At 29.9% G+C, this 27,643-nt stretch overlaps 1 protein-coding gene across 3 annotated transcripts in view; it reads left to right on the forward strand.

Moving 5' to 3' along the window:
- The window catches only part of LOC147078048 (xibalbin-1-like), a 233,374-nt gene that overhangs the window by 182,979 nt on the left and 22,752 nt on the right, over nt 1-27,643 (forward strand). For 2 of the 3 annotated variants that reach the window (XM_085961159.1, XM_085961160.1), the window contains exon 3: nt 818-884. In XM_085961159.1, coding sequence (XP_085817285.1) covers nt 818-884 — 67 coding nt within the window. The remainder of the gene's footprint in view (nt 1-817; nt 885-27,643) is intronic. The other variant, XM_085961161.1, reaches the window with a different exon arrangement.

Here is a 27,643-nt window from a genome sequence, read left to right on the forward strand (position 1 = left end):
TATACATTAATGTAGGTATCCAAATTTCAATATAAAACCCGTATATTATTATGATATGGGTAAAAATTATAATGTATAATATATGAAATACATTTTCCTGAATGAAACATCTTTTGAGTGGAAAACCACACGACCGTTGTCATTCTTATATGGAGGGATTTGTATATAACACGTAAACGACCCGCAATAGAGCATTAAAATTAAGTTGTAGTACCAACCTAACTTAAAAATTCATCCCAATAACCCACAATAATGCGTAGGTGTGTATACAATAATTAACGCCTTTTGAAATATGTATTCCACGTAGGACAATTAATTGTATTTTCTGTGTCATCTAGCGAGAGATAGTAATATCTTATTATCTGGGCTTAATTGTAATAACACTATAAACCATAATAGGCTTTAGTGCATGCCATTTACGACTAAGGTAAAACTCCCAGAATTTTTTTAAAGAGAGCTTCTATCCAATAAGGTTTGATTTTTTCGCAGGTTGTAATCTGTACGTAAACAAATACACAACAACCATTTACAAAAATTATTATTAACATATTTGTAAATATATATTATATATTATTTTTTTGTATAACGCCTTATTAGGGGGGGTGCAATACTGCTTATTGATTAAAATAATAAAATAGTTAGGTATGCAACTAACAATTTGAGACTAAAGTTTAATTAGGACGATATTAAGTATAATAATTCTGCATAATGCCGACACTGTGCCTAGGGACGTTGCTATCTTGATTTGTGTCAAAACTATCAAATCTTATAGTATTGTGGTATGTTTATAATAACGTGATGTTTTTTATTGTTTCAGAAGAAGGCTTTGAACCTGATGACTATTCCGAGAATGCAATCGATCAACTGTTACAGAATGCACAAAAGTGAGTATTAAGCATCTCAAAATATCTAATTTAATTCTGCATTGCTTATTTTAATATCAAAACACTTTTTAATTATAATTATAACTATGGAGCTAATTCTAAAACACTCTCGTTTTATAAATTAAAAAATACCTAGTGTGCATGCTAAATGAAAAAATAATACAATAATAAAAATATAAAAAATAAGTTCTTATGTAATAAAAATTTAATTTATAAAAATAATAATTATAAATTTACATATTTCACACATCCATACAAATTAAATAATTCATGAAAAATATATGAATCTTTATAGTGCCATCAAATGGGTTAACTGCACAATACATCATGAAACATCACTTTATACCCATCCTGCGATGAGATATCTACGGAATATAGTAAATAAAAATATATGTAATATAATTTATTTTAATTTACTACACTAAACTCATAAATCTTCACTGTCATATTGGGTCATTACATCTGTTGGGTCACTACTGTTGGTGTCACCACTGTGGTGTTCGATGTGTGTTGGTGTTGAGGATGATGATGAAGAAGTCGAAGATATATAGAGGAGCGAGTTTTATTTGCAGCGTAACGATCGGTACAATAATTTAAATACAATGACAGTACATATTATCTACTAAGATAGTTACGAGCCAGGTACTTAGATTCGAATGACATTTTGATAAATCATTATTCGTTATTGATAGAATCAAAAGTAATACAAAAACATTATATTCCAGTACATAATTATCAGCGGTTTAAATTCGAGTAGCTTGTGAATTTTATTTATTATTACAATCATAAGATAATATGATACTATAGGAAATTATTATTAGACTAATTTTCCATTGCGATACCGTATTTAATATCACCAATCAATTTGCTGATCCAGCTAAAAGTTGTTTACTCGAATATGATTCGCTGGGAATATATTATTGCAGTCGAATAATTTTATACATTAAAAGTAGATATTTGATCACTAATTTACTGACAGCTACACATCTATGTACATACCAATAGCGAAGGGTGGAGATAGGCTGTTAAGATCCGACATAAATAATCCACAATAAACTTTGTCAGTCATACGTATTTGTTTTCATTGAACTAAGTCTCGATGGTGCTAGAGATAGTTTTTTTAAAATTCAAATAAACACTGAGAAAACCAATTCATAATAATATAATATAATAGTCAAAAAATTATCGTCTATCTATAAAATATCTAAAATTATGCTATTAAAGCATACATAATTATTATGGATATTTAAAGATATTATAATAATATTTGTATGTACTATGGTTTGGTTAGGCAGGGCATAATGAATTTTAAAAACTAACCAACAACGTGTATAATACAATTATTATGTATCTTAATTCAACGAAAACAAATAAGTTTGAATGAAAAACTGTGACCTATTTTGTCAAATCGCTCATAACATACCAACAATATTATGGTTATATTTAGGCAAGGTTTAATTGAGTGTTAAAAACTAACCAACACCATCATTCTGTAAATTGTAGTATTAGTTCAATAAAAACAAATACTAATGACTGAGAACGTTTAATGTTTACTTTGTATGTAGGGTCCTAACAGCCTACCTCCACTCGTCGATAATGGTACATACATATAAAAAGAATCTCGGATGACTCACTAACGCCTGGCTACATTTTTTTTTTAAATATATTTTTGTCACTGAGATTTTACTGCTATATCATGTTAATTACCGTACCAAAATGGCGCCGTAAAAAGATAAAACATCGAGATGATTCCGGTCCTAAATTTAGTAGGTGTGACTGGAATAATCAAAGAATATAAGTATATATTATATAAAATGGTAGGTAGAGTACTTAAGTATAATGGACAAGTTTTAAAATTGTTGTAATAATAATATTGTACCTATCTTTTTTCGAATATTTAATTAAATTAATTAATTAATATTGTGAGGAAAAGAACTTTTTTTGAAATTTACTTAAGTCATAGAATTAAAATCAAATCTAATCGACTATTCGTGTTATAGTAATTGCTTCATAAGAAGATGAGAGTGTATTTCTTTATGTACCAATATGAAAAGGAAAGAATTATTTCTGTAAGTCACTCAGTTCAAACAGCTATTGCGCCTACGCTGGTCGCCACAAAAACATCACTTTGATTTTTTTAAAGCAGATTTAGCTTCCTTTATATTTATTTTTCTTTTTCTAATTTGCTGTTGTCTTCTGAGTATTTTAAAGAATTTAACTCTGTTAAAGTCGTGCATAAGTTGGAGGTGACCTCAGTATTTGGTACTCAAAAAACCTGTAGACTTCTCACATTACTTTTCTATGTGTCGTGATATGTCCAATTTAGGCCGAGTATGAAACGGGATGAGTTAGATTATGAGCTTTATTAGTTGCAAAATTAACATTAAAACATTATGGATAAATACACGTTTCCAATTACTTAAAATGCTTACAAAAAAAACCAATAACATTTGTATTCTTTTAATATAAAAAATTGTTACCTGCATAATATAATACTGCCTAAAGAAGCTTTCAATAAAGAAGGAAAATCTGTTGTGAATTTTAAGATTAAGCAAGTATATAAATAGGTAAGTGCCTACAAAGTTTTATGATTGATGTCAAAATATTTTCGCAACAAAACTTTCCGTCCTTTTTGATCAAACATCACTCTATAATGGCCGCTTAAAAAAAACTTTCTAAATTTTACATTTTTTTTTTATTATCATCGTCCAACATTACTATGTAGGTATTTTCGGACAAATACAAAATATGTAATTTTAGCCACCGTGTATTTATAAATTTGAAGAGAAAAATATTAAAATGTGCAATATAAATTATACAACCACCTTTCTTCTTATTTCTTAGTGTCGTATACTAAGTAGTCTATCATGTTCCAATCGTTTTTCATATATGTAATCCACTTCTGCCACAGTTTTCTTCTATATCACTTGTGCTGGAGTACCGATCCGGCTAGAATCTCTGTCGTCCAGCTATCTGATATTTTTTACGATATACAAAATCTACCGTTGATTTGCTGTCAACTAGGTTGTCCAATCCACGGTTAATCTTTATTTTGTACCAATCTTATGATTAACAGTTTATTTATTTAGATTTGATGCATGTTCATTTTTTTTATTTATAATCTATTATCAGTTCTACTGATTTTACTTGGTTTTGGACAGAGTGATTATTAACAATCAATATTCGCATAAAAAAAATCTCTCTATTAATTACATTTGAATAAAAAATACTTTTATCATATTTTTTTAGACTACAGTACTTGGCGGATTTTTGCATATCCTGCAAAAACTTTATGCATCTTGGACGATCTAGTACCACCGATTTTAAGTAACTTAGATCTTAGCATCTTCAAATTTCCCATCTTGCACTCCAGTCATTTCTATTTCAGCTGATCAGGTATTCTTTTGCCTTGTATAGGATGCATATATAGACCATCTTTCTGGTAACTCAACCAGCATTATATGCACTATAACACTTTTTTTTCATTGTTTGCCCCAATAAAATATGTAAAACTCCTCAATCTACCCTCAAATGACAAATATTTAAATATGAACAACTCTCCTACTGATAGTTTAATAAAGCAAAATCATCAAGAGATTGAAAGTAACGTAATCTATAAAAAAAATATATATTTTGCTTCCAAAGAATTCTATTTATGATGGTTAATATTTTGTTAATACAATACTGTATACTCCTTATTTCTGAGCACTATATATTTGATTTAAACGCAAATGATATTCACTATATATTTGGTTTACAAATGTAATGGATAAATTAATTACTACTTTAAAATAAAGCCTTACATAAGCCTTGGATTCACGCATGGACTTTGTGATACACGATGAGATTGACTTCTAAATTCTAATGAATCTGGTAAACCAAAATTCCTAGAATATTTGGCAATACAATATTACAATTAGTATTGTTTGAAATTATTATACAAGTTTGGTTATAATACGGATGGTTAAAACAGGCCAAACCATATTTGATTAAATAACGCAAAAAATACTATGTACTGTAATAAAAAAAATCATCACAAATGAAAATCACTAAGTTTCGATCTCCAATCGATTTCAAAGTTAAATAATATGTTAATTAAAAATTACTAAATAATAATTAATATATTATTTATTAATGATTCAATATTACTAGATATTATAAAAAAATATTAATGTTTTTAGTGTTTTAAGAAGGGCGTGTTAGACTTAGAGTTAGTTAATATGGAAATATTTACAACGTATTAAATACAGCGCATATTGTGTTCTATACACAAGACTGCTATCAGCTGCAGGATAGTTTTTCATATGTTTGTATCGAAGTATTATAATTTGTACAATAAGTTAGTTGTAATTGTTACATTGAGTACTATATTTCAACAGCGTCTCTCTTGGTTGTGCTAAATTTTAGAGCAAGATAGACAATTTTACTATTTAGACGGCTAACTTATTGTAACAATTATACTACTTCAATACAAACATATAATAAACTACGCTCGATAACCGCTGATAGCGGCAGATAGTAATCTTGTGTTTAGAAAAGATGCGCAGGAGTCCATTAATTGGATGTAGGAAGATGGCAATATTAACTTATTTACAAAATATTTGTTTAAAAGATACCTACCTATATATTATTATTTTTTTATGTAATATTAAAAATAAAATTTATACCAAATATATTTTTTATTAGCAAATAGCAAATCTCATACACACCACATTTGCTCCCATAGAGAGTTGTTCCGAGAGTGTCTCTATTAAAATAACAATAATTATTACCGTGATGCATGCATGCGGATTATAGAGAAAGTTATTCATAATAATACAATTGTTACATAATTAACACGTAAAAACGTAATAGGGTGCAATTATTATAAACAAACCACCTATATCATTATTTGCGATCTATTATAATACACAAAACCTACAGTATTGTTATTTTAATACTTCGCTATGTCACGCCATGTTTAAATATTTACACAAACCTCATTAAGGTTAACTTTCCTTCCTCATATATCCTTCAGACATAAGTTATAAGCACACATAGTTTCCGTAAATACGTAGAATGCTTTCTTACGTGGTAAAACTTTTGGCCAGCGCAATATCTGGGAGCTTAGAAAACGTAATTGAATCTGTATACTCCCATACAACAAGCAACTGAAAGCCCCTAAGGTTAATCCTTTTTGTAACGTAAACATCTAGAAATAGACTGAACCATAGACTATTATAACTGAACAAATAGCCAAGACTTTCATGAAACAGATACTCGGTGTTTTCAGTTTCAATCTTTATTAAATTTAATATTTTCCCATTCTCGATCATTAAAATAATTGCTCAGGTATATAAAATTTTATCAAAAAAAAAATTACTCAACCTTTGGCAATTTACTTTAACATTAATGTGGCATATACGTCCACTTTCTTCTATACACTTCAATAATATATTAATTTTTACTACATTTATTTGTAAAATTTTAAAATAGCTGTGACTTTTTACTGTATATTTAGAAAAAAATACGTGAATTATAATCAATGAGATTTAATAGAGCAATTGCCCTCCCAATCGGCATCATCAATGTCAAGCTATTTCTAAATACTCGGAACAGTTTTTAAAAAATACATAAAGTACACTGATTTAGCTAAATTAATATAATTTATCATAAGAGATTATAAATCAAAATTAATTTAAATAATTTACCCTCACGTAAGTGGATAATACCAATACTCGAAGCAAATTGGTTAAAGACAGTTTACCCCTGTTTATTTTTATTATAAATGGCAAATTAGTTCTGCACCTTTGAGAACAAATAATTGACGGTCCAAATTTTAAGAGGAGTTATCAAGGTATCGTTCTAATTTAAACTGGGTATATGTAGAAAAAAATACGTACCTAATCAAATAAAGATCTTCTAACATGAATTATTTAAAAACACATCAGAAAAACATATATCCACTAAAAAAAATACGACACCCAGCGGCATTAGAGTTCGTGTCCCCTGGGATTGATGCCCATATGCCTAACCACTAAGTTATACGTATCCTATATAATTGCGATGAATTTAACTAGTGTTTTTACAATTCTCACTGTAGCGCTTTTCAAATTATGTATGTTTGATAACAAAATGCTACATTCTTAAGTCTAAAAATTAGTATATAATATCTTTTAAAGCTTAGACTACAGTATTTAAGCCTACCTGGGAGAAAGTCAATGCATAAAGCCAAGAGTACTATTACATAAATGGTCTCAAGTAAAAATGTGTCTTCTGAACCATCCACCATAAAGTCTCTGCTTCTATCAAATAAAGTACCATTGGAAAAAATAATACTACATATATATATACCCACGGTAGCCACGCGGCTTAAGCGTTGGACTATCACGCCGTGGGTCCCAAGTTCAAATCCTGGGTCTGGAAAGTACACATATTGTTTTTCAATTCGTGTGTGAGTCAGGATATGGACCTAATAGGTTGAGCAAGTGGCTGAAATCCATTTCTCGTAAAAAACAAAATCTGTTTATACAAACCTCTAATATGTGGAGACCCATATGATCCTATTAGGATTGGACATGGTCGAAAAAAATATATAGGTATAAATATTTATATTTATATTATGGAGGTCCTTAAAAGCTCATTAGATGTGTAAGTAAATCAGATATTTAAAGTGTTTCATTACTCATTTATATACAAGATTCAAAAGTGACGTGACAATAGGCGTGGCATTTTATATCTAATTACGGACAGTCTATAAATGTTACATACTGAATATAAATCCATTATAATATATACTAAACCGGGAACATTTTCTTGAATAAGTAAAATGCATCTGAGAAAAATGTGTATGCGTACGTAGAATATATTTTTAAGTAGATACATACCATTATGTTATATTTTTACAATAAATATCTGGTGACACATTAATAAAATAATAATAATTTAGTTAAATTACTATTATTGGCGACAATGAAGTTAGAGTTTACTTTTCAATCAATGACATCTGCAATTATATATTTATGAATGAATAAATTGTGTATGAGAGAATACTGAAAGACTAAAGAAACATAAGGAGTATGGTGTCCTGTTATTATTCACACGTTTTGTGCATTTGATATTCAATGGTATAATATAAAATAGAGTAGCAAAAATTTGCTTCTAGTAAAATTTAAAAATCATGTTGAAGTAAACTAAATCATTCTAAGTACACGATACACAAAAATGCCTAAAAGCGCTTTACATTCGCAAGTCACGCCTTGAATAAGTGACCACGTTAAACTTGAGATTAGCAATAGAACAAGTTTTCTCTCGTTGTGAATATTTTATTTGGGTGGACTTATTTTAAAAACTAAATCACTCCATAGCAGATATTTATGGCAAATCCGTTAATACCTATGGATTAAAAATAGAATGTACATATATATGATTCAAAAAAATCGGTGTGTTTACTAATTATGTACGCGCGTTAGAAGTTATACTTCTTTGGAGTAACAAAACAAAAACAAAACTTGTGATAAATTAGATTCTTCGACTAGCTCTTAATTATCTTGTTAAATTACACACTAAAGAAAAAAAACCGTTTATTGGAACGCCGTTGGTTTATTTCTATACAATTTTACTTATATTACTAAATTATATAATTATTTATCGTTGTTTTTATTTTTAAATTAACAACTGCCACTATGACGTTTAATAGTTTGTTTACCTAAGGAATTGCAAATGGCCGACAATAATAAATTCGCTGCCTAGGAACTGAACAATTCTAAACTATAATATTATACTGTATAATCGTCACGATTGCAGTACCATTCGGTGGCGTAATGGTTGTGCGTTCGGCTGATAACCGAAGAATCGTTGGTTCGAATCCAATTAAGTGTGTTGTTTTTCCTGTGAAAAAATTAATTATGTGTTACATGTCACACGCCAAAAATACACTCTGATCTGATTTTCCAAACGCGCCTAAAGAAGTATAACTTCAAAAATATTGTATGTAAAAACTCTTGATAAAAAAACGACGCCGGATAGTACACGAACCTATATCCATCGGATTTCGGTCAATGTGCTTTACCAATTTACCCACCTGCATCCTATTTTATTGAATAATTAGTACACATTAAACTGAACCAATTTGCAAATTTTGCTAATATTGGTGACTGGATTTTGTGGTCTGAATCAAGGCAGGTACTAATATTTCCTTGGTTACTAGTTAACATCATGATTCTCTCTAAAATTTTCGTCTTAACGTATTTGCACTTGACTTTCTATGTTACATTCTCAAATCTTATGAATTATTCGTTGAATAATATTAAAATAGTGCATATTTTAATATAATCAATTCAAATAAACCAAATTATCGAGCATAAAGACAAAAATGACGTATGAAAATATTTTTTACTTTACAACGATTTCTACTTTAACACTTTTTTAATACATCATTTTGATTAGCGTTATTATATTATATAGCTTTCAGTATTATAATTGCCTCGATTCACTGTTGGATGAAAGCTTCTCCTTGTTATCTCGACCCTTTTCAATACTTGATTATCCTTTTGATTCAACGAGTTTTGGGCCGTAGTTTTGAGATTTTAATAAAATGCTAAACGTTAAACCAATATTACAGAGAAAACAGCGAAGTCGATGTATTTAATTCAAGCAAAAGTTTCTACTTGTATAAAAATATTAGTGTCATAGCAAATACCTAAGGAAAACAGATTTATTTTAAGTTTGTCGGTTAATGTCAAAGTTTCTTTAGTTGTCCAAAGCTTTTGCGAATTGCGCGTACTGAAAACTTTTAAACGGATTATGTCATGTAAACTTTCACCGAAGCTGCAGAACGAATAACGGCTAGCTATAATTCAATAATTCGTTTGTTTACTTGTTGGCTTTTTGTAATAGGTAGATAGGTATTATAGATTTTTGTAACAAAGAAAATGGGTAGTTTCTTATTCATCATCAGTATCATCAGCTTTAGTCGGTCTATTGTTGAATGAAAGTCTTCCTTGGGTGCTTCTACTTCTTATTCGTCACTTTCTTTGTACCTATATCGAAATTTAACTTTTAGCACGGTCACATATACAAACTCATCTCGACTGCAACATGTCGAACTAATTATTGTGGTTTTGTTGGCATTTACAAAACATTATGTGACTTAAATTCACCGCCATACAGAGCGTAAATGTAACATATTTGACTGAAAAATGCAGCTGCTGTTGCATGACACAAATTTCATTGGATACCGGGCTGCATAATACTCGGCAAATGTGCCAGCGGCGCATGGGACATGCTGCTTTTCGTGGTCTGACAATCATTTTGGCTCAAAATACATAGACATATCGTGGTTTGGACCAGCGCCCGGAAATCTATGCCACGGGAGCCACTTCTAAGTGGCACGCTTCAAAAATGAAGATTTATTAAAATTTTCGGTACTTAAAAAACTGTACCGTAATATTATTTGTGATGATTTTCGTTTCGCGAGCCGATGATTGCGGAGATTATTTTTCAAATTTAAAAGAGTTTGTGGACATTTTATGTAATGGTTTTGTTATGACTGATATAATGGATTATATATTCAACTTTGCAGAAGTATTTCATAAACAGGTTTAAGGATTTATAAAAACACTCACCAATATATTTTGCAGTCTGACATTAAAAACAGTTACAAAATTGATAAAGAATATTTCGAATTTTTTAACATTGAGTATGTTGATTTAGAGTTAAAGTAAATCGAATTAAGCAATTCAGAAATTTGGAAATCAAACTTCAAAGCTGCCAGAGATGAAATTATGAAAAACGAAGACAATTATCTTGACATGATATCCAAAACGTGGAATGAACTCCCAGACAGATTAAATTGTATGGAAAAAAGTCGCATTCGCTCTTTTAAGTGTTTTCGGTACAACGTACTACTGTGAGAAAACATTCTCAATTATGAAATATATTATTATAAACCCCTATCGAAATCGTTATACAAATTAAAAACTTCAAACTATGAACCGAGGTATTAGCTTCCAAAATTGAGCGTCAAGGCAGTCACTAATATTTAAATATTGTAATTTTTATCATTTTTTTATGTAGTGTGTATTATTACAGTCAAATAAAATTGTCTTACAATAGATTTGCTAGTTTTATTTCAGTGGCACGCTGAGTGTCCAGTACTTTGAATTACCTGTTTTGTGGCACGCCAATGCATTTGAGTTGCCGACCGCTGGCTTAGACTACCCGCGTGACGTCATTGTCGTATCACAGACCTTGATGTGTGCGTGAAGTGAGTTGCAACAATGTTTACAGTTTTGATTAAAGATGATGTTTCAATCGAGGCGATTTTGTTCGTTGGACCTAATTGTGTACTACTGTCTGACTGCATTTCTCCAGCGATTCTCCACTCAACTAGCAACATTTCCGGTCCATTGCCATTTATTCAACTTCGTGACCTCGATCACATCATGTACTTTTGTTTGCCTTCCTATACAGTTTTTTTCTATGATCTTTCCTCATTATACCCAACATGCACCTTTCAATGCCACGTTACGCTACTTGTATTTTTTTTAATTCGTTACATTAATCATTAAATTGTAATGATTATTTTTGTGATAATTAGATACGAAGCTCAATTTTTACAGTTTATTTTCCAAAACATCTTTTTGTATTTTATTTCATATTAATTACAAGATAAAAATAACTTTTTATATACCACGTTTTTAAATTTTCTGTTGAATTATATAAACTTGACTTGACTAGCTTAAACGATCAAAAAAAATTGTACTTGATAAAAATACTGAAAAAATATAGAATACATTGATTTCCATAGTAACGCACGTATATATTAATAATTTAGTTCCTAAGACCCCTGACCCTAGCAACCAATAATAGTGTTTTACTTTTAACGGATTTCTTCCGAAATCACTTTTCATACAAAACAGAATTAACTGAAAATGAATTCAAGTCTACTTAAAGATGGCTAAAAGTGTTAAAAGAATGCATCGGCATCGTGTTCTGATATATTCTAAAAGTTTAAAATGTCTAGCTAGTCGGGAAGTCAGTTAAAAATCGATTGCAAGATTTGTACTGGATAAACAACCACCGAACAAACAAGAATACGAGCTAATAAAATCGTTATAAAAATAGGTATAACCTTTAAATCACGAGTTCAAAAATCTTCGAAACCAAAACGAATTTATATAGCATTTAAAATCGATAATGTCAAAAACTTGACTGATTTAATGACATCAATTTACGGATCGTAACAAAAATTACGTGTTTTATCTCTTTTGATAAGGGTTAATCACGAGTCTCGGAAAACAATGGATTATATTACTATACAGGTAAACGTGATAAGGCGTCATTATAAGTTGCTGATCAGTTGATAAGACTATTTAAAATTCTGAAGAAGTTAACCTGTTAACTTGAGAGTATACCCCTTGGGTAAAGTTATATCATAAGATTATAAGATTCGCACACACAAGTTTTATGACACATTAATGGTTACGATATAATTTTATTTATTTAATAGTTATTTTACGTTGTTGTGAAAACGTGACTAGTTAAATAAATTTATTCTTATCAGATTTAAAAGCCTTATAATATAGAAATAATAAGCAATTTTACCACGTTTTTATTAGCTCGTATTCTCGTTTGTCCAGTAGATTTTTTTTTTGTTTGTCCAAGATTTGTATTGGACGATTGAAGAATTTTAACTAATTTCCCGACTAGCTAGACATTTGATACTTTTAGAATATATCAGAACACGACAACAGTGTATACTTTTAATACTTTTAACCATCTTTAATCAGAATTGAATTTATTTTCAGTTAATTCTGTATTGTATGGAAAGTTATTTCGGAAAAAAATCGTAAAAAGTTAAACACTATTATTGGTTGCTAAGAGGGTCCTAGAAACTAAATCATTAATATATACGTGCGTTACTATGGAAATCAATATGAAATGTCAAAATGACATATCAGTTTTCTATATTTATTCAGTATTTCTATCAAGTACAAAAAAAAAGTATTTATTAATACATAGAATTGTCAAGTTTATATGATTCAACAGAAAATTTAAAACGTGGTACTTATATAAAAAGTTCTTTTTATCTTGTTATTATTTATATTAATCTTATCGTCTGAAACATTTTTTTGTCATAATTAGTACCTAAGAGTGACGTGCATAGTAATACCTAGCCTAGTTATTCGTTCGAATAAAACATATAAGTAAATAATTGTTACTTTTGATATAATAGTGACTTAATACATTGATCAGGCACCTACATATTAAGTGTGTTTTTATGTAATATCTAATTACAGTAGAATTCACAATCTTAAACTAAACCATGTTCAATGAATTTTCGTTCAAACCTATTTTGACCATAGTACAATAACAAACACTTTGTGCAACCTCCTAATCCTATTAAGACAATTGCATTTTGATTAGTGTTAGACGGAACATTGAGAGTATCAGCAGTTTAGTGTTTCGGGAGATTGCAGCTTGTTACCCAAATTCGAGTGGTTAGAATAGCATTCAACTCAATGCGGAATAATTGGAACTCTCAATTATCATACATTCAGCCATAATAAACGTTCCTAAAACTTTATTAAGAGATACACCTTTGAATTAAATTCTACTTGGTATACTTTTGTATTCGCTTTGGCGCTTCACACTTTTGAGATTTATTTATTTATTTTAAGAAATCAAAATATTGTGAACATAACAAATCAAAATTCAAGACGTACACAACATGAGATTTACATGCTTCCTATGCGAGCAAATGAGGTATGGCTTGGGACTTGCTATTCGTTAGTGAAAAATAAAATAAATACTTATATACGGTGAACAATTTAAAAGTGGCAACTTTTCATCAAAGTTTTGACGATTTCCATTTTACCCGAGCATAAAACAAAATTCTTTTTAACTTGTTACATACCATATGAAAATACCCCTTATAAGTTAAAAAAATATAGTGGCGTTCATCTGCGTACTTTCTGCATAGAAAAAATAACATCAATATAATATATTACCAAGAAAATACGGTTTTATAATTCATGTGGTGCTTCTTTTGATTTGAGACTTGGATGTTTTATTATAAATACAATGTAAAGTAATACATGATAATTTGAATATACATATAAGCAATTATAAGCACATAACCATTATCAAAATATATTTTAATTAATATGAATAAAAATGTAATAATTTTAATAACATCAAGACGGCTGAGCGGTATCATGTCGGCTTACAATGTCTGGAAAATTCAAATTTTTAATATGTGTTTTTAGACCCAGACATTTCCTTGTTTTGCAAAAACAAAAATCGGTTAATACAACCTCCATTATGTGGAGGCCCATATCACCTTCATAGAATCGAACATGGTAACAAAATATAATAAAATACCAGTGGGTAAATAAATATAACTGTTCAAGGGTACCTACACTTTTTTCGATTACCAATCACTTACTTTCCTCCAACTCCAACCAATTCTATTATATATATATATTCATATACGAGCAATTAATACATAAAAGCTAAAAGCATTTTAAATTATTTTTAAAACAATATTATCACTGAACGAATCACCCCGCTAACAAGACCGTTTTAATTATACGGTATCAGATGAACGATGAACACTCGACATTTGAACGACCACAGCATGTCTGGCCATAAAATTTATTTTTACACCAGTAAGTAATAAAAATAATACCAAGTAACTACAGAAAATTTGCTAATTTCCATTTTCATTCGTGACTACGTTAAATATTGCTAAACTTCGTGACATTTTTAACATATTAGAATTAGATAACTTATGAACGGTTACAACAAATCATTTGGTAATTATTATCTTAGTTAATTCGTGGTATTGCTGCCAAAAGTTGGTAAGTCGAAATTTTAGGTATTTTTAGTAAATGATCAATTATGTGTATTTAGCAAATTTTCTATGGCTAAAAAATTGGATCTAATCCTACCTACCTACTGTTGACGTTTTTATCGTTGTTTTTTTTTAATTAATTATAATTTTTCCACAAAAAACGACTGTGCTATTAACACATTACTATTAACTTCATAATAATTGTGTTGATTTAAATTTTATATCTTGCTATGATTTCTAATCATATTACTTCTAAATCTACAATATTTATAAATTAGCACAAGTTAATCTCTTGTGAGATTATTACCTACAAACAAACACAAAGCAATATCCTGTCAGAATTAATACCAGATGTTTACGAATTATATCCAATAAGCAAACGGATTGAAGCTTCCGAAACAGAACAATATGATTTCTGACAAGATTTAACAGTGGTTTTAAATCTTTTTGTAACTACATCTCGTCATCGATAATTCCTAGCGCGTTTTTTTATAATTAGTTTAAACGTTCTACAGGTTTTTTTTTCATAAAATTTAATTTGTTTAACAATGAAATACCAAATAACCTGTAGAAATAGTATAGTGTAGCCTTAAAACCTGTAGAATTTAATATTAATTATATTTTCATTTCTTGTAAAATGGAATTCTACCAAGTAAATGCTAACTCAATTAATAGTTTAAACGTTTTAAATTTTTATTTACGATGGTATATATTATGTGTACTTATATAAAATCATAACATACATTTTTTTTAAATGTTTTTCCCTTCATCGTCCTACTTCATGTAGGTACAAGGAAGTACACCGGATGAGTTAAGCAGACTCTATTTTAGGAATTTATAAAACAACATCCACCTAAACTCATTCTCACGTAGGTGGAATATATCAACACCCGAAGCGATTTCGTTGAACATAGTTATCACTCTCCCAATTGGCATTACCAGTGGCAGGTTGGTTCTGCACCTTGGGAGAATAAACAACTGATGGTCTCTATTTCTAAGATAGTTATCAGGGACACACAGGTCAACACTGCCCAGAATGGCAGAGTTCTCATTTATACCATGTTTATATCATTTTTATAACATTATAACATTGTTATGTTGTGGGAATATAATATAAAATTTGTTTTTCTTTCATTCAATGCCAGTGCATCATGCGAATGACAGTATACGCTATCAATATGCATTTGTTTTCAAAACCTTGTATGTATGAAATTCAAATAAACTTTTTCAAAATCATCACATATACAAAATCGGAAATTTATGTAAAAATGGGTCATAATATAATATAGCATAATAATGTAGATATATGTAAAAATATCCCTTACAATCTTAATATTATGTATGAAAGTTTATTGTAAAAAAACTTATATTTCGCTCTATACAGTAGTTTTGCATTCTTCTAGAAAATATACCCTACAGTCTGAGAACCGCTACATTATTCAAACCGTTATGTGACAGCTTTAAGCTTCTGATAAAGCTCGTTCTCAACGATTGATCAAACATCGGCAGTAGCTTTGATCAGTTGATCACTCGAGTGTGGACGTTACTTTTTTGTGAGTGTTAACTGATGACGTCACCAATAAATTGTGCCCATTCATTACACAAGATCGCCGATATGGATAATCATATATTGTGATAAATTCAAAATTGAAAATTAATTCTATAACCTATTATATTTAGTCAACAATGTGCAATGATCAAAGCAAACTTCTCATCAATGCTATGACGTATATATGTTAGTTTGATCTACAGATTAAGTTAAATAAACAGATATAGTATTTCTATACAAAAATATAACAAAATAATTTGTCAGATAATTTCGTCAAAACCAAATATCATCAATATAAAGTTCTATCAATTATGGTATTTTTTATACGAAAAATAAAATCCTATAAATCTTATTAGGTAAGCTTTTTGAAAATGTTATATTTTTTCAAAATATAATAATATTTTATAGTTTTAATATTGGCTTATTTAATTTTCATGTACTTAATTTATTATTCTATCCAATAAAGCTTGCAATAAACTTTATTCAATAGAAATATGCAGGACGAAAAATATGGAAAAAAGAATGTATAAAATAATGTAGTCATTAAAAAAAATACCATAGTGGAACAAAATATACAAAAAGTAAACCTACAGACCGCTGTATCGATGATATAATTAATTTATTTGGATATACGTAATGACGCATATCACATGACAGAGAAAAGTGAAATTGGCTTGGCGAAGATTTCTTCTAGCAGTGGATTAATCCACATAATGATAATGAAGGCATTGCTTGACTAACGGATATTATTAAAAATATGAAGGGAAAAAAACCACATTTGAAGGAAGACATTGTTCATGAATGATTTATGCACCGAAAAAAGTTAAGATTAAACTGATACTGAGACTAAAAAGAATGTGATAATCTGATAAAAGTTTAAATTAGATTTCAGCTAAAATCAAAAAGGTTATTGACATTCTATTTAGGAGGCAATTTGAACTCAAGTTAAATATATATATATATATGTAGGCAATAGATTGATGTTTGTTAAATTTAATAAAAAATACTTTAAAGTAAAAATGATTCTGAAACATTTTTTAGACATTCGGAAGAACTTATGTATAAAAGAGTCATTCATTTTTTTCTCCTCTTTATTGTTTTAGACACTAACTAGTATTGACGTTTAAATGAAAAATTTCAGTCAATTGTATTAAATTACATATTATATTACATTACAACTAAATAACACTTAACCTATTGGTAAATATCATGTAAATTATTAGAATAACTTGGAAAATCTCACATATAAAATGCCAGCCCTGAGTAGAAAATAGCACGTACCGTAAAATAGAAAATGCACAATCAATAATTGATTGGATTGTTCTTGTTAAGAAAGATCAGACAAGACGTGGATACTCTTGAAATAAATTAAATTAGAGATAAAATTCTTTTGATTCACCGGGTAAAATGGAAAATCTAATTACGTAGTACCGACCTAATTTTATATTTTGTTAAGGTTTTTCGATAAAACGTTTTTTTTGTCATTTAATATATAAAATATTTAAATACATATTATATATTGCTCACATTTGTAAATTGAGTTCTGCTGAGTATAAAATAATAAAGACTATATTTTTTTTTGTATTCTTGTCCACAATGGATTATACTAATTAGAGTCAAGAACGTTTGCCTTTTATTCCATCGGTTATCTGTCAGAGTTACGTCAAATCCACATTTTTTTAAAAGAACACTGTTGCTTTAATTTATCGCGTCATCCAAATGGATCGAGCCATTGCCGACTGAAGAGGAAAGCCGATACATTTCACGACTAGTCCTACCTTTCCGCCCTTCCCGTTCTCTATGGATGACCTGTCAATGTCTATAGAGTACTCAAACTGACGCGTCTATTGTTTTCACTTGTCAGAGTATTCTTAGTTTCAGATTTATTTCAGATTATTTTAACGTATCCTGGAGACCTTGGAGTTCATTTGATTTAGTGGTTTTATGTTATTAATAATTGGAAGTAACGTTAAACGTACGTAAACTTCTTCTGTGTATAATAATATCATAATACACTACGACGTTTGTCAATGTGACAGTCGATTCTAAACAACAATAACTAATAACTTATTTATACTCTTCAGTCAATTTATAGAATACCAAACTCTGCTTGCAAGTTTTTTTATCAATAAATAGTATGGCAGCGGACCACTCGTTGCTTGTGCAAAAAGTTATGCTCAGGCTTTATTAATCAAAAGATGGCAGTAACCGAGCGAATAGCTAACGTTCATTATCAGTAAAAGTTTATAAAGATACTCGTATATGTATATGTTATACATTTTATCATTTACATTATATTATGGTGCTAATGCGAAGCAAGCATTCTAGACTTAAATCAGTTAAATCCATTGTGGGTATGAATACAACAAAATACAATTTATATTATTATACTCAGTAGAACTTCACACTAATTACGAGTATACTATGAAATTTCACTATCACTTCAGATTCACCCAATTAGTTAATAATTACATACATGATTTTATGTGCATATATTGCTAAAATAAACCTTCAATACTTAAACAGTGTATAATAATTAAATTTGACTTCAATTTGACATTACACGCATCATGTTACATATTGCGATATTGCGTTTCAAAGCATGCGTTTGAATATACAATTTAGTTATTAATACATGTGTAAAAGATACAGCATTTGTATGTAGGCAGACAAAATCATTATATTGATGCGTAAAACACTGAGAAATTTGTTCGTAGATTATGTAAACAAAGCAACAGACTTCAAACCAGAACGCGAGCCATTTTAAACCGTAATATTGATTTTAGCACTACCAATAGAAAAGGTAAAATAATTAACTTTTTACCAATATGACACGTAAAATTGTTCGATTCGAAAATAGAACCGTGTTTTAAATTTCGAAAAAGAAATACGTATTTATCTCCTTCTATCTATAGCAGTGGTTCTTAACCTGGGTTCGATCAGGGGTTCGGCGGAGGTCAAGACACACACCCGACTCATATGATTCGTAATGACACGCCCCGTTTGGCCATCATTGGCTGCAGGTGATCACGCAACATCGTTTGGTCTATCTGTTCACGTTTAGTGTTGAGACAACAGATGTCAATGATGAATACCTCGATGAAATCATTGAAATTCAGCAGAGCCAGGTTCAACAGCAACTCTTCAGAACAACAACGCTCTCAACGTTTTGGTGTCAACAAATGATGACGTACCCTGTTAATGCTAAGAAAGCTCTGGATATTTTCATACCGTTTGTTACAACATATCTTTGCGAGCAATCCTTTTTGGTGATGCTGGACATAGGAACAGATTTTGTTGCGAAAATGACATGAGAGTGGCACTTGCCAAGGTTAAGCCGCGCATTTCTGAACTGGTCTCTGAAAGGCAACAGCAGAAGTCACACTGATTTGCAGTAAATATTCATTATTATGTTTTTGTTTTTGTGTGAAAATCATGTTTTAATGGTTTTGTTCTTTGAACACAGTGATGTTGATGCACGGTTCATTTTGTGCACCAGTAAAATATATACCTATGTTTTTAATTTGAAAAAATCATATTTTATTTTTCCAATTAAGAAGGGTTCGGTGAATGCGCATATTTATGAAATTGGTGGGGGTCAGTACCTCCAACAAGATTAAGAAACACTGATCTAGAGTTATAATTATTTGGCAAAACATGATATTATTAAATTGTTTGCCATTGGGCATACTGTGTTAACTGTATATTCTTTAAAAAAAATAATGAAATACTTCACCCGTATTTAACATTTCATTACTGTAAAAGTATAAAACTTACAACACAAAAACGTTTAAAGGTGAATAAGTTCATAACTTTAAAATACTGATCTTGACTTAGAGTAATCAGTTAAGAAAATAAACGTCCATTTTCTTCTCAACAAGTCAAAACTTTAAACGAGTTTAACTTCCCCCGTTGTTTGTCGAAACGATTAAAAATTTTCCTAATAATTAGAAATTCACACAACAGTGGTTAAAGCCAAAATGGTATGAAAGGTGTTTGCCTTATATAACGTTTACCTGCCATCCAACGACCTTTCTGTAAAAGTGACACACACTTCCTTATTTTACTTCTTTGTTCTTGTACACGTTGTATTTGTTAGTAAGCCGCAATTTGGAGAGACGACTTTTCACACGTATACTTCTAGGTTCGGGAATCAACAGGTTGTCTACTTACCAAAGTATTAATTATAAAAATAATTATTAAAAGAAACTCTAAAGATATTAACAATTTTCATACAGACAAACTATTTTTATAAAATGAATACTTTATATTAGATTAGATGGAAACTTGGGATATAAGAAAAATACCTAAAGTCTTGTTAATTAATATGGACACTATGCTGGTATCTATAATTGAAGGGTTGTCTATACTCTATAGGGTCTCAGTGTCGAAAATATGAAACTGAGATATAACAAAAAAAGAATAAAACCATACATTAATGAAAACTTACATTTTTTATTTTTACGAAATTACAGAAGCGCATTAATATAATATGATAAGTTTACATAATTCTAAAGATAAAATAAACAAAGCAAGAATAAAATATTTAAACATTGACAATATTGAAACGTTCTACGTAGAGGGGTATGTAGGGGCACATAGACCCCGCCTATATTTCAATATATTTGTGTGAATTAGGAACTTAGACCCTTCAGATAAACATTAGGCTTGGCATATAGATTGTATTAATACATTGGACGCTAAAGACGCGCCCATTGCAATTAGCATGCTATTTAAATGTGGTAATTAAAAATTCTTAGACCCTATAGACTTTCAACTCTTCAAATTAGGAACATACCTAATTTTAAATAACAGAGTTTGCTCAAAGTTCCCATATAAAGTTGGTACCTACCTAATTCTATTATCATTATTAAGCCAAAGAAAATATTTCGCCTGTTATTTCCATAAATAATTAATAATTGATAAAGCTATCCAAATGGCCAGACCGTCTTCTCATGCTTCGCAAAATCTTCCTCATTATTTTAGGGAACCACCATAATATATAATTCTTTTTCTTTCTTCTTTCTTATTTTGTCCAAAGTGGAGGTTTGTAATAACAGATTTTTGTTTTTACAAGAAATATCTGATAGCCACTTGATCAACCTATTAGGTTTATTCACTGACTCCAAAAACAAATTGAAAAACAATATAAGTTATGTATTTGCCAGACCCAAGATTCGAACTTGGGGCCCGCGACATTATAACCTGACGTTTAACCCGCTCAGTCATCGTTGGCGCTTATAATATAATAAAACTTACATTATAATTATTTTTCAGTGCATATTGCGAATGCTAGAAACGCTATTTTCATTTATTTAGTTTATCTATCATGCATCGTAGTCCTATGTGTAAGGCTTTGGACAATATGAATATTTTCTTGTTATAATTATCTATTTAATGCATTGTGACTATTATTTATAGGCATTAGTGCATTGCATGACATGGATAATTTGATTCAGCGATAAACCACAGTGAATAGTGAATGCATAATATTTTAATACCTAATTCTATTTGTGGATATCTCCAAGCCAAGTGGATATGGAAATTGGACATGTCGCAACTAGCTGACTTTGGAGATAAATTACTTTATAATTAAATTCGCTGTGTGATTTAACTCCGTAACTAGTTAAAGTTAAAATTATATTCATCAAGTCGTGTGAGATAAAGTAGAAATTCAGGAATACACTCGTACATCCCTATCGATGAAGAATGTTTTTTTTTAAGTTTAAATCATAAGAATTTTGACTTTTTTAATATTATAATAAATAATAATTGCTCTCCATTTTGATTTATATTTAAGCATCTACAAAGAGTTTCCAATATCGATAATATTAACTTTTCGACCGATTTTTATTATATTATTATAAATTTTTGGTGGTCACGTTGTAGAGGGACGAGACCGATGTAGTAAAAAAGCCAGGAGAAGTAATGAAGAGTCGTCAGGAGGGATGAGAAGTCGAGATTTGGTGACTGGTCCAATGGATGGAAGAGCGAATTTTATTTACAGTGTAAACAGTCCGTACAAGAGTATGTTAGAATACATTTATATGATATCTACTATTCCGAGGTCCGAGACTCGGTAGATGAAATGCTGAGCGTAGCGATACAGAGATTGAGATACTAACAGACCGGGAAGTTATTATCGAGTGACGTCCAATTAATTATGATCCTATATTTATTGACGTACTCACAATTAAAATAATATCTTGAAATGAATATTTAGGAAGTTTTTATTATAATTGAGTCAGCTACTTTATGTCGAGTTGGCGCTCATTCGATATGGCTGATATTGTGGAATGAAATTATAATTACAATCAGCTACTTACTGATTTTGCAATAATTGGATAATACTGGAAATGGATATTAAGGAATTCGTAATTGCGATCAGTTATTTAATATCGTCGATCAATATGCTGGTACGGCTTGAGTTGTTTCTTCCCATATATTTTTTTTTCGACTATGTCCGATCCTGATAGGATCATATGGGCCTCCACAGAGTGGAGGTTTGTATTGACAGATTTTGTTTTTTACGAGAAATGGATGTCAGCCACTTGCTCAACCTATTAGGTCCATACCCTGACACACACAAATTGAAAAACAATATGTGTACTTGCCAGACCCAGGATTCGAACCTGGGACCCACGGCTTTATATTCCAACGCTTATGCCACGCGGCCACCGTGGGCGTATATTTAAGAAATAATAATAACATAAAACCATCATCAGATGCTGAATGTGATGCACTTACAAAATAATGATTCAAGAAAAATGTATCTGATCTCCTCTTTTGGGGTCAATAATTACTTTTGCTGCTAAGATAGAATTTTCGCAATGAATGGATCAAGTTGCAAAGGTTTAGAAAAATAAGCCGCCAAAATTTAATAAAAAATAGAAAACTCAAAATGATAGGTATGCGTTTTAAAGATATACTTCAGCTGAGGCATGGTCTAAAAATATCGTGATTATGCGACGCGCGGATTGTGGAAATGCGCGTGCCGAACGAAATATAATTTGTCATAAAAATTCAACATGCGTCCATTTAATGTTAGGTTTATTGTTATATTAATAATAATAATAATATATTCATTGACTTTTTTTTCGAGTAAATGCGTAACGTTATTTAGTCATCTTTACACGATATAAGAGTTATTATATTCCTCCGACGCCATAACAAAACAAATTTACGTGTTCACATCTCGACTGCCCCTCTCCGATTGGCGGCGAGTGCGAATTTGCGTCCCACCTATTGTTGAAAATTATTTTCCGTTTCACTTATGTATGCTCTTAATAAAGAAGCCATTAAAAACTGGAGAAACACTACAAAATAGGCTAACATGCACAGATAGATTGATATTTTGATGGTGAAAAAAATCCTCATCAGACGGTAAAATCAATGATGATATTAGTTCCATATTCAATTACATTAAAAATATTCTTGAATCACTGTCATATGTTGTACCTAATACACATTTACTTGTAGTCCTCTTTTAATAGTCAAAGCAACACCTAACTCAGTTTCCTCTGTGTCAATATTCCCTTTGTACTTTCACCCCTGAGTTTTATTATCAATGGTTATTTTATTCATCTAAATTCCTGCCGAGAAAGTTGTCGAAGTAATTTAATTTCTGTCGAATATCTTTGCGGATTTATGCAAATGGCCAACGGGGTTGATAGCTAGGTAGTAGATATTCGAATTTGTTAATAAATACTTCGCAAATTTATATTGATAGCAATAATTATTATTCAAAGCGTTGATTTATGCAAATTTTCCTGTTAAAACTTCCAGCAACTTCGGACCCGAACAATTATTTATAAATAATTTCCCATGGAAGTTAATTGCCACACAAAATGTTAACAGAGCCCCATTTGGGGGATCGGTTATTCAACAAGTGAATATATTACTATATTTCGAATAGACAAATGACTTAAACAATGGAAAACGGAGAATATAATGTTTGCTCTTATAGGCCTCTAGAGATGTGATTATATCTATGCGGGGTTGGATGAAATATTTACCTTTTTAAATCATGCGTATACTAGCATGCTGTCAGTTTAATTTTAAGCGTCACATTAAATACTGGTGTTTGAACTGTGTATCTACTATTTTTGTTAAATTAGTCAAGGGACACTACAAATTCCCAGGGATAAAAATTTCGTACCTCCGGTATCATGTCATATTTAAACAAATATATCTATTTCACAGAATATTGCGTAATGCATTTTATTTTAAGGAAATAAAATATAAAACATAGGTACGTATACTATATTATTGCTTATTTTAATATATTATAAAGAAAATTAATTACCGTACAGTGACAGTGAGAGGACTCTATTGGGTGGGCGATGTCTCAATGCTTCTCTAATAAGAAGGGTGGTCTGAGGACTCAAATTGAGGTGATTTGGGAGTTTATAAATAAATAAGTTTGCGACAGACAGTATAGAGTGCAGACCGTTAAGGCCAATATTAGGTTATTGCATCTATGATGATAATATATTTGATTGATGTTATAAATAAGAACCCTTTTTATTTGAAAAACCAATTATTTCTGACACTATCTATCTATCTCACTGTGACTGATGTATTACAAACGAAGAAACCATAATAATCAACATATTATTTTAAATGCCTACCTCTAATTAATTATACACTGACTTATTTCAGACTCTAAAGCTGTGAATCTCTGATCTGCCTCAATTTACAAGCTATTTTTTAGATGCAGCTAATTATTTGATTAAAAGTAGGGATCTATTAAATTATTTTTCGAATAACGTACCTGCTTTTAATCATTCTTCATAAAAATAAGTCTGATATTATAACCTCAATTTTATGGGGTTCCATATGGTACCTACGGATTGATCACTGGTGAATTTGGGAGGTAATTTATCTGTCATAGATATAGAATACAAATTTAATATTATGGGTACATCACGTTTGACATTAAAAATATAGACACGTCTTTATTTAAAAATTTAATAAGAGCATTAGATTAAATAATTTATTTTTATTAATAATTAAAATAGGACCCTATAATATGTAGTACTAATTCCATATAGTATAATGAAAAACCAGGACGAGTTTCGTCCGCTTTATTTCGAGATTCTTAGGACTTGGACTTAATTGGCAATGCCCCATTTAAGCGGACAAAACTAGTACTGAATATTCTCTAATTATATGGAATAAGTACTTTAACGTTATTATGTTTTATTTTAATTAATTAATAGTGGATCAATTGAAATATCTAATGAAAATCTTGAAACCTTATGCATATATGAACGAATGAAAAGATAATATGTAATATTGGAAAGTTTCATTATGATAATCTGATCATGAATTAATTACATTTAACAATATTCTTTGATGATGATAAAAACACATAATGATTCAAATCTAATTTTAACAACGCCATAAAAGATGTAATATTCACCATTGAACAATAAATAGATGTATTTTTATAAATTTTTCTACAATGATTGTACAAGACTTCTATTGCAAATCAAGAAATCTGAAAACGCTCCATGGATGTTTAACATAAATTTTAATAATAATGCTTGATCAATATTTTACACAATATTTTTTATATTACGTATGTAAAATCCTACAATAAACGTAACTCTATATCAAAGCAAAGAGAAAATGCTTACATTTAGCAAGATTTTAAAGACCATAACATTAATATCTTTAAAATAAAACATCAAAAGAATACTTTATTATATTAATACGATTATTTACTTAGATACCTTTATTTTGTGAGTTTACCTGTTTACAAAGAAATAATATATCCTTGCGACTACGAGTAACTGATGAAATATTATGATTTAATCACAAACGCTAAATTATTCTCCTGAATATATAGCTATATTTTGTATAATTCACCCTTGGATTTGAATTCTTTAAAAGCCGTACATATTTATTATTTACCTGATGCGAAGTACTGGATGCTACAAGTTTAAATATTATTTTCATGAGCAATTTTTGAACCATAACAATAGCTAAACATAAGATTTTATACCCACCCCCACAGCAAAAAAAGAGCCCCTCTTTTATATTATAATATATATTTTATGAAATATTTTGTTAACAGTCTAAAAGCTTATAATTTTAAATATTTAGTAATAATGCATATCGGTAGATAATAATAAAAATTGCGCCGCATGCAATTTTTTGCTATTAACGAAAATTTATGAGAAATTATAACATAGCATGTGACTTGACAGGTGTCTGCTTAATTCAAGTTTTTTTACCATGTCCGATCCTAATAAGACCCAGGCCTCCGCAGATTAGAAGTTTGTACCTATTAACAGATTTTTACTACCTACCAACTTCCAATCTAGTAATTATAGTTTTAAATATGATCATTATATATGTACCTGAAAGCCAGTGGATCTTATTTCAAAAAAGTACTTTTTTTTCTTTCTTTGACCATGTTTGATCCTAAAAAGATCATATAGGGCTCCACAGAGTGGAGGTTGTATTAACAGATTTTTGTTTTTACGAAAAATGTATGTTATCTACTTGCTCAACATATTAGGTCCATATTCTGACTCAAACACAAATTAAAAACCAATACCTATATGTATTTGCGAGACCAATGATTCGAACCTGGGACCCACGATGTTATAAGCCATCGTGGGTATTTGTGGTTGTATAAAAAATATCAGTATTACCTCAAATAATATAATGTCCATTCGAGGTAACCTCTATGCATATTTCGACAAACTGTAATATGATAATATACCTTAAATTTGCATCGTTTTATTTTATATTAAGGGCCCCTCTCACTGTGGGATGGTCTTGCGTAATATAGTTCTGTCACTGAACCACAGAGACGAGAAGAGAAAAGGGTTCCTCACTATATTATTAAATTGATACTCCATTGTCTTGAGAAACTCATGCATCTAGGTTTGGTTGGCTTTTTGACAGATTGTACCTTTCGCTGTAAGCAAACATCGCTTTTCTACTTTATATGCTAATTTTAGCAGATATTGTGTTATGTATTCTTGTTTATTAACTGTCATAAATAGTAAAATGTCATGCAACATCATCAATCACCCTTCATATATATTGCTCTAGAAAGCTTTATAGGTTATTTTTAGTCTTTAGGGTTAATGTAAAGTTCTCTCTTGAATTGTAACGTATATGAAGATTGTTATAAAAATAGGTTGTCAAAGGTAGAAAAAATATGCGTATTAAATGGTCATATTTACAAGATACAAGTAGGTATATATCACCAATACCATATTATAGTACCTACTATCCATTAATGCAAATATTAAAAAAATTTGAATTTTTCTGACCAGATAAAATTGAATGATGAATTAAGTAATTGTTTTTTTTTTTTAAATAAGTTATAATATGTTCGGAGAGACAAAATGA

Source organism: Rhyacophila brunnea, unplaced genomic scaffold (assembly GCF_057557595.1).
Source record: "Rhyacophila brunnea isolate RB1 unplaced genomic scaffold, BYU_Rbru_1.0 scaffold_12, whole genome shotgun sequence".
Lineage (NCBI taxonomy): Eukaryota > Metazoa > Arthropoda > Insecta > Trichoptera > Rhyacophilidae > Rhyacophila > Rhyacophila brunnea.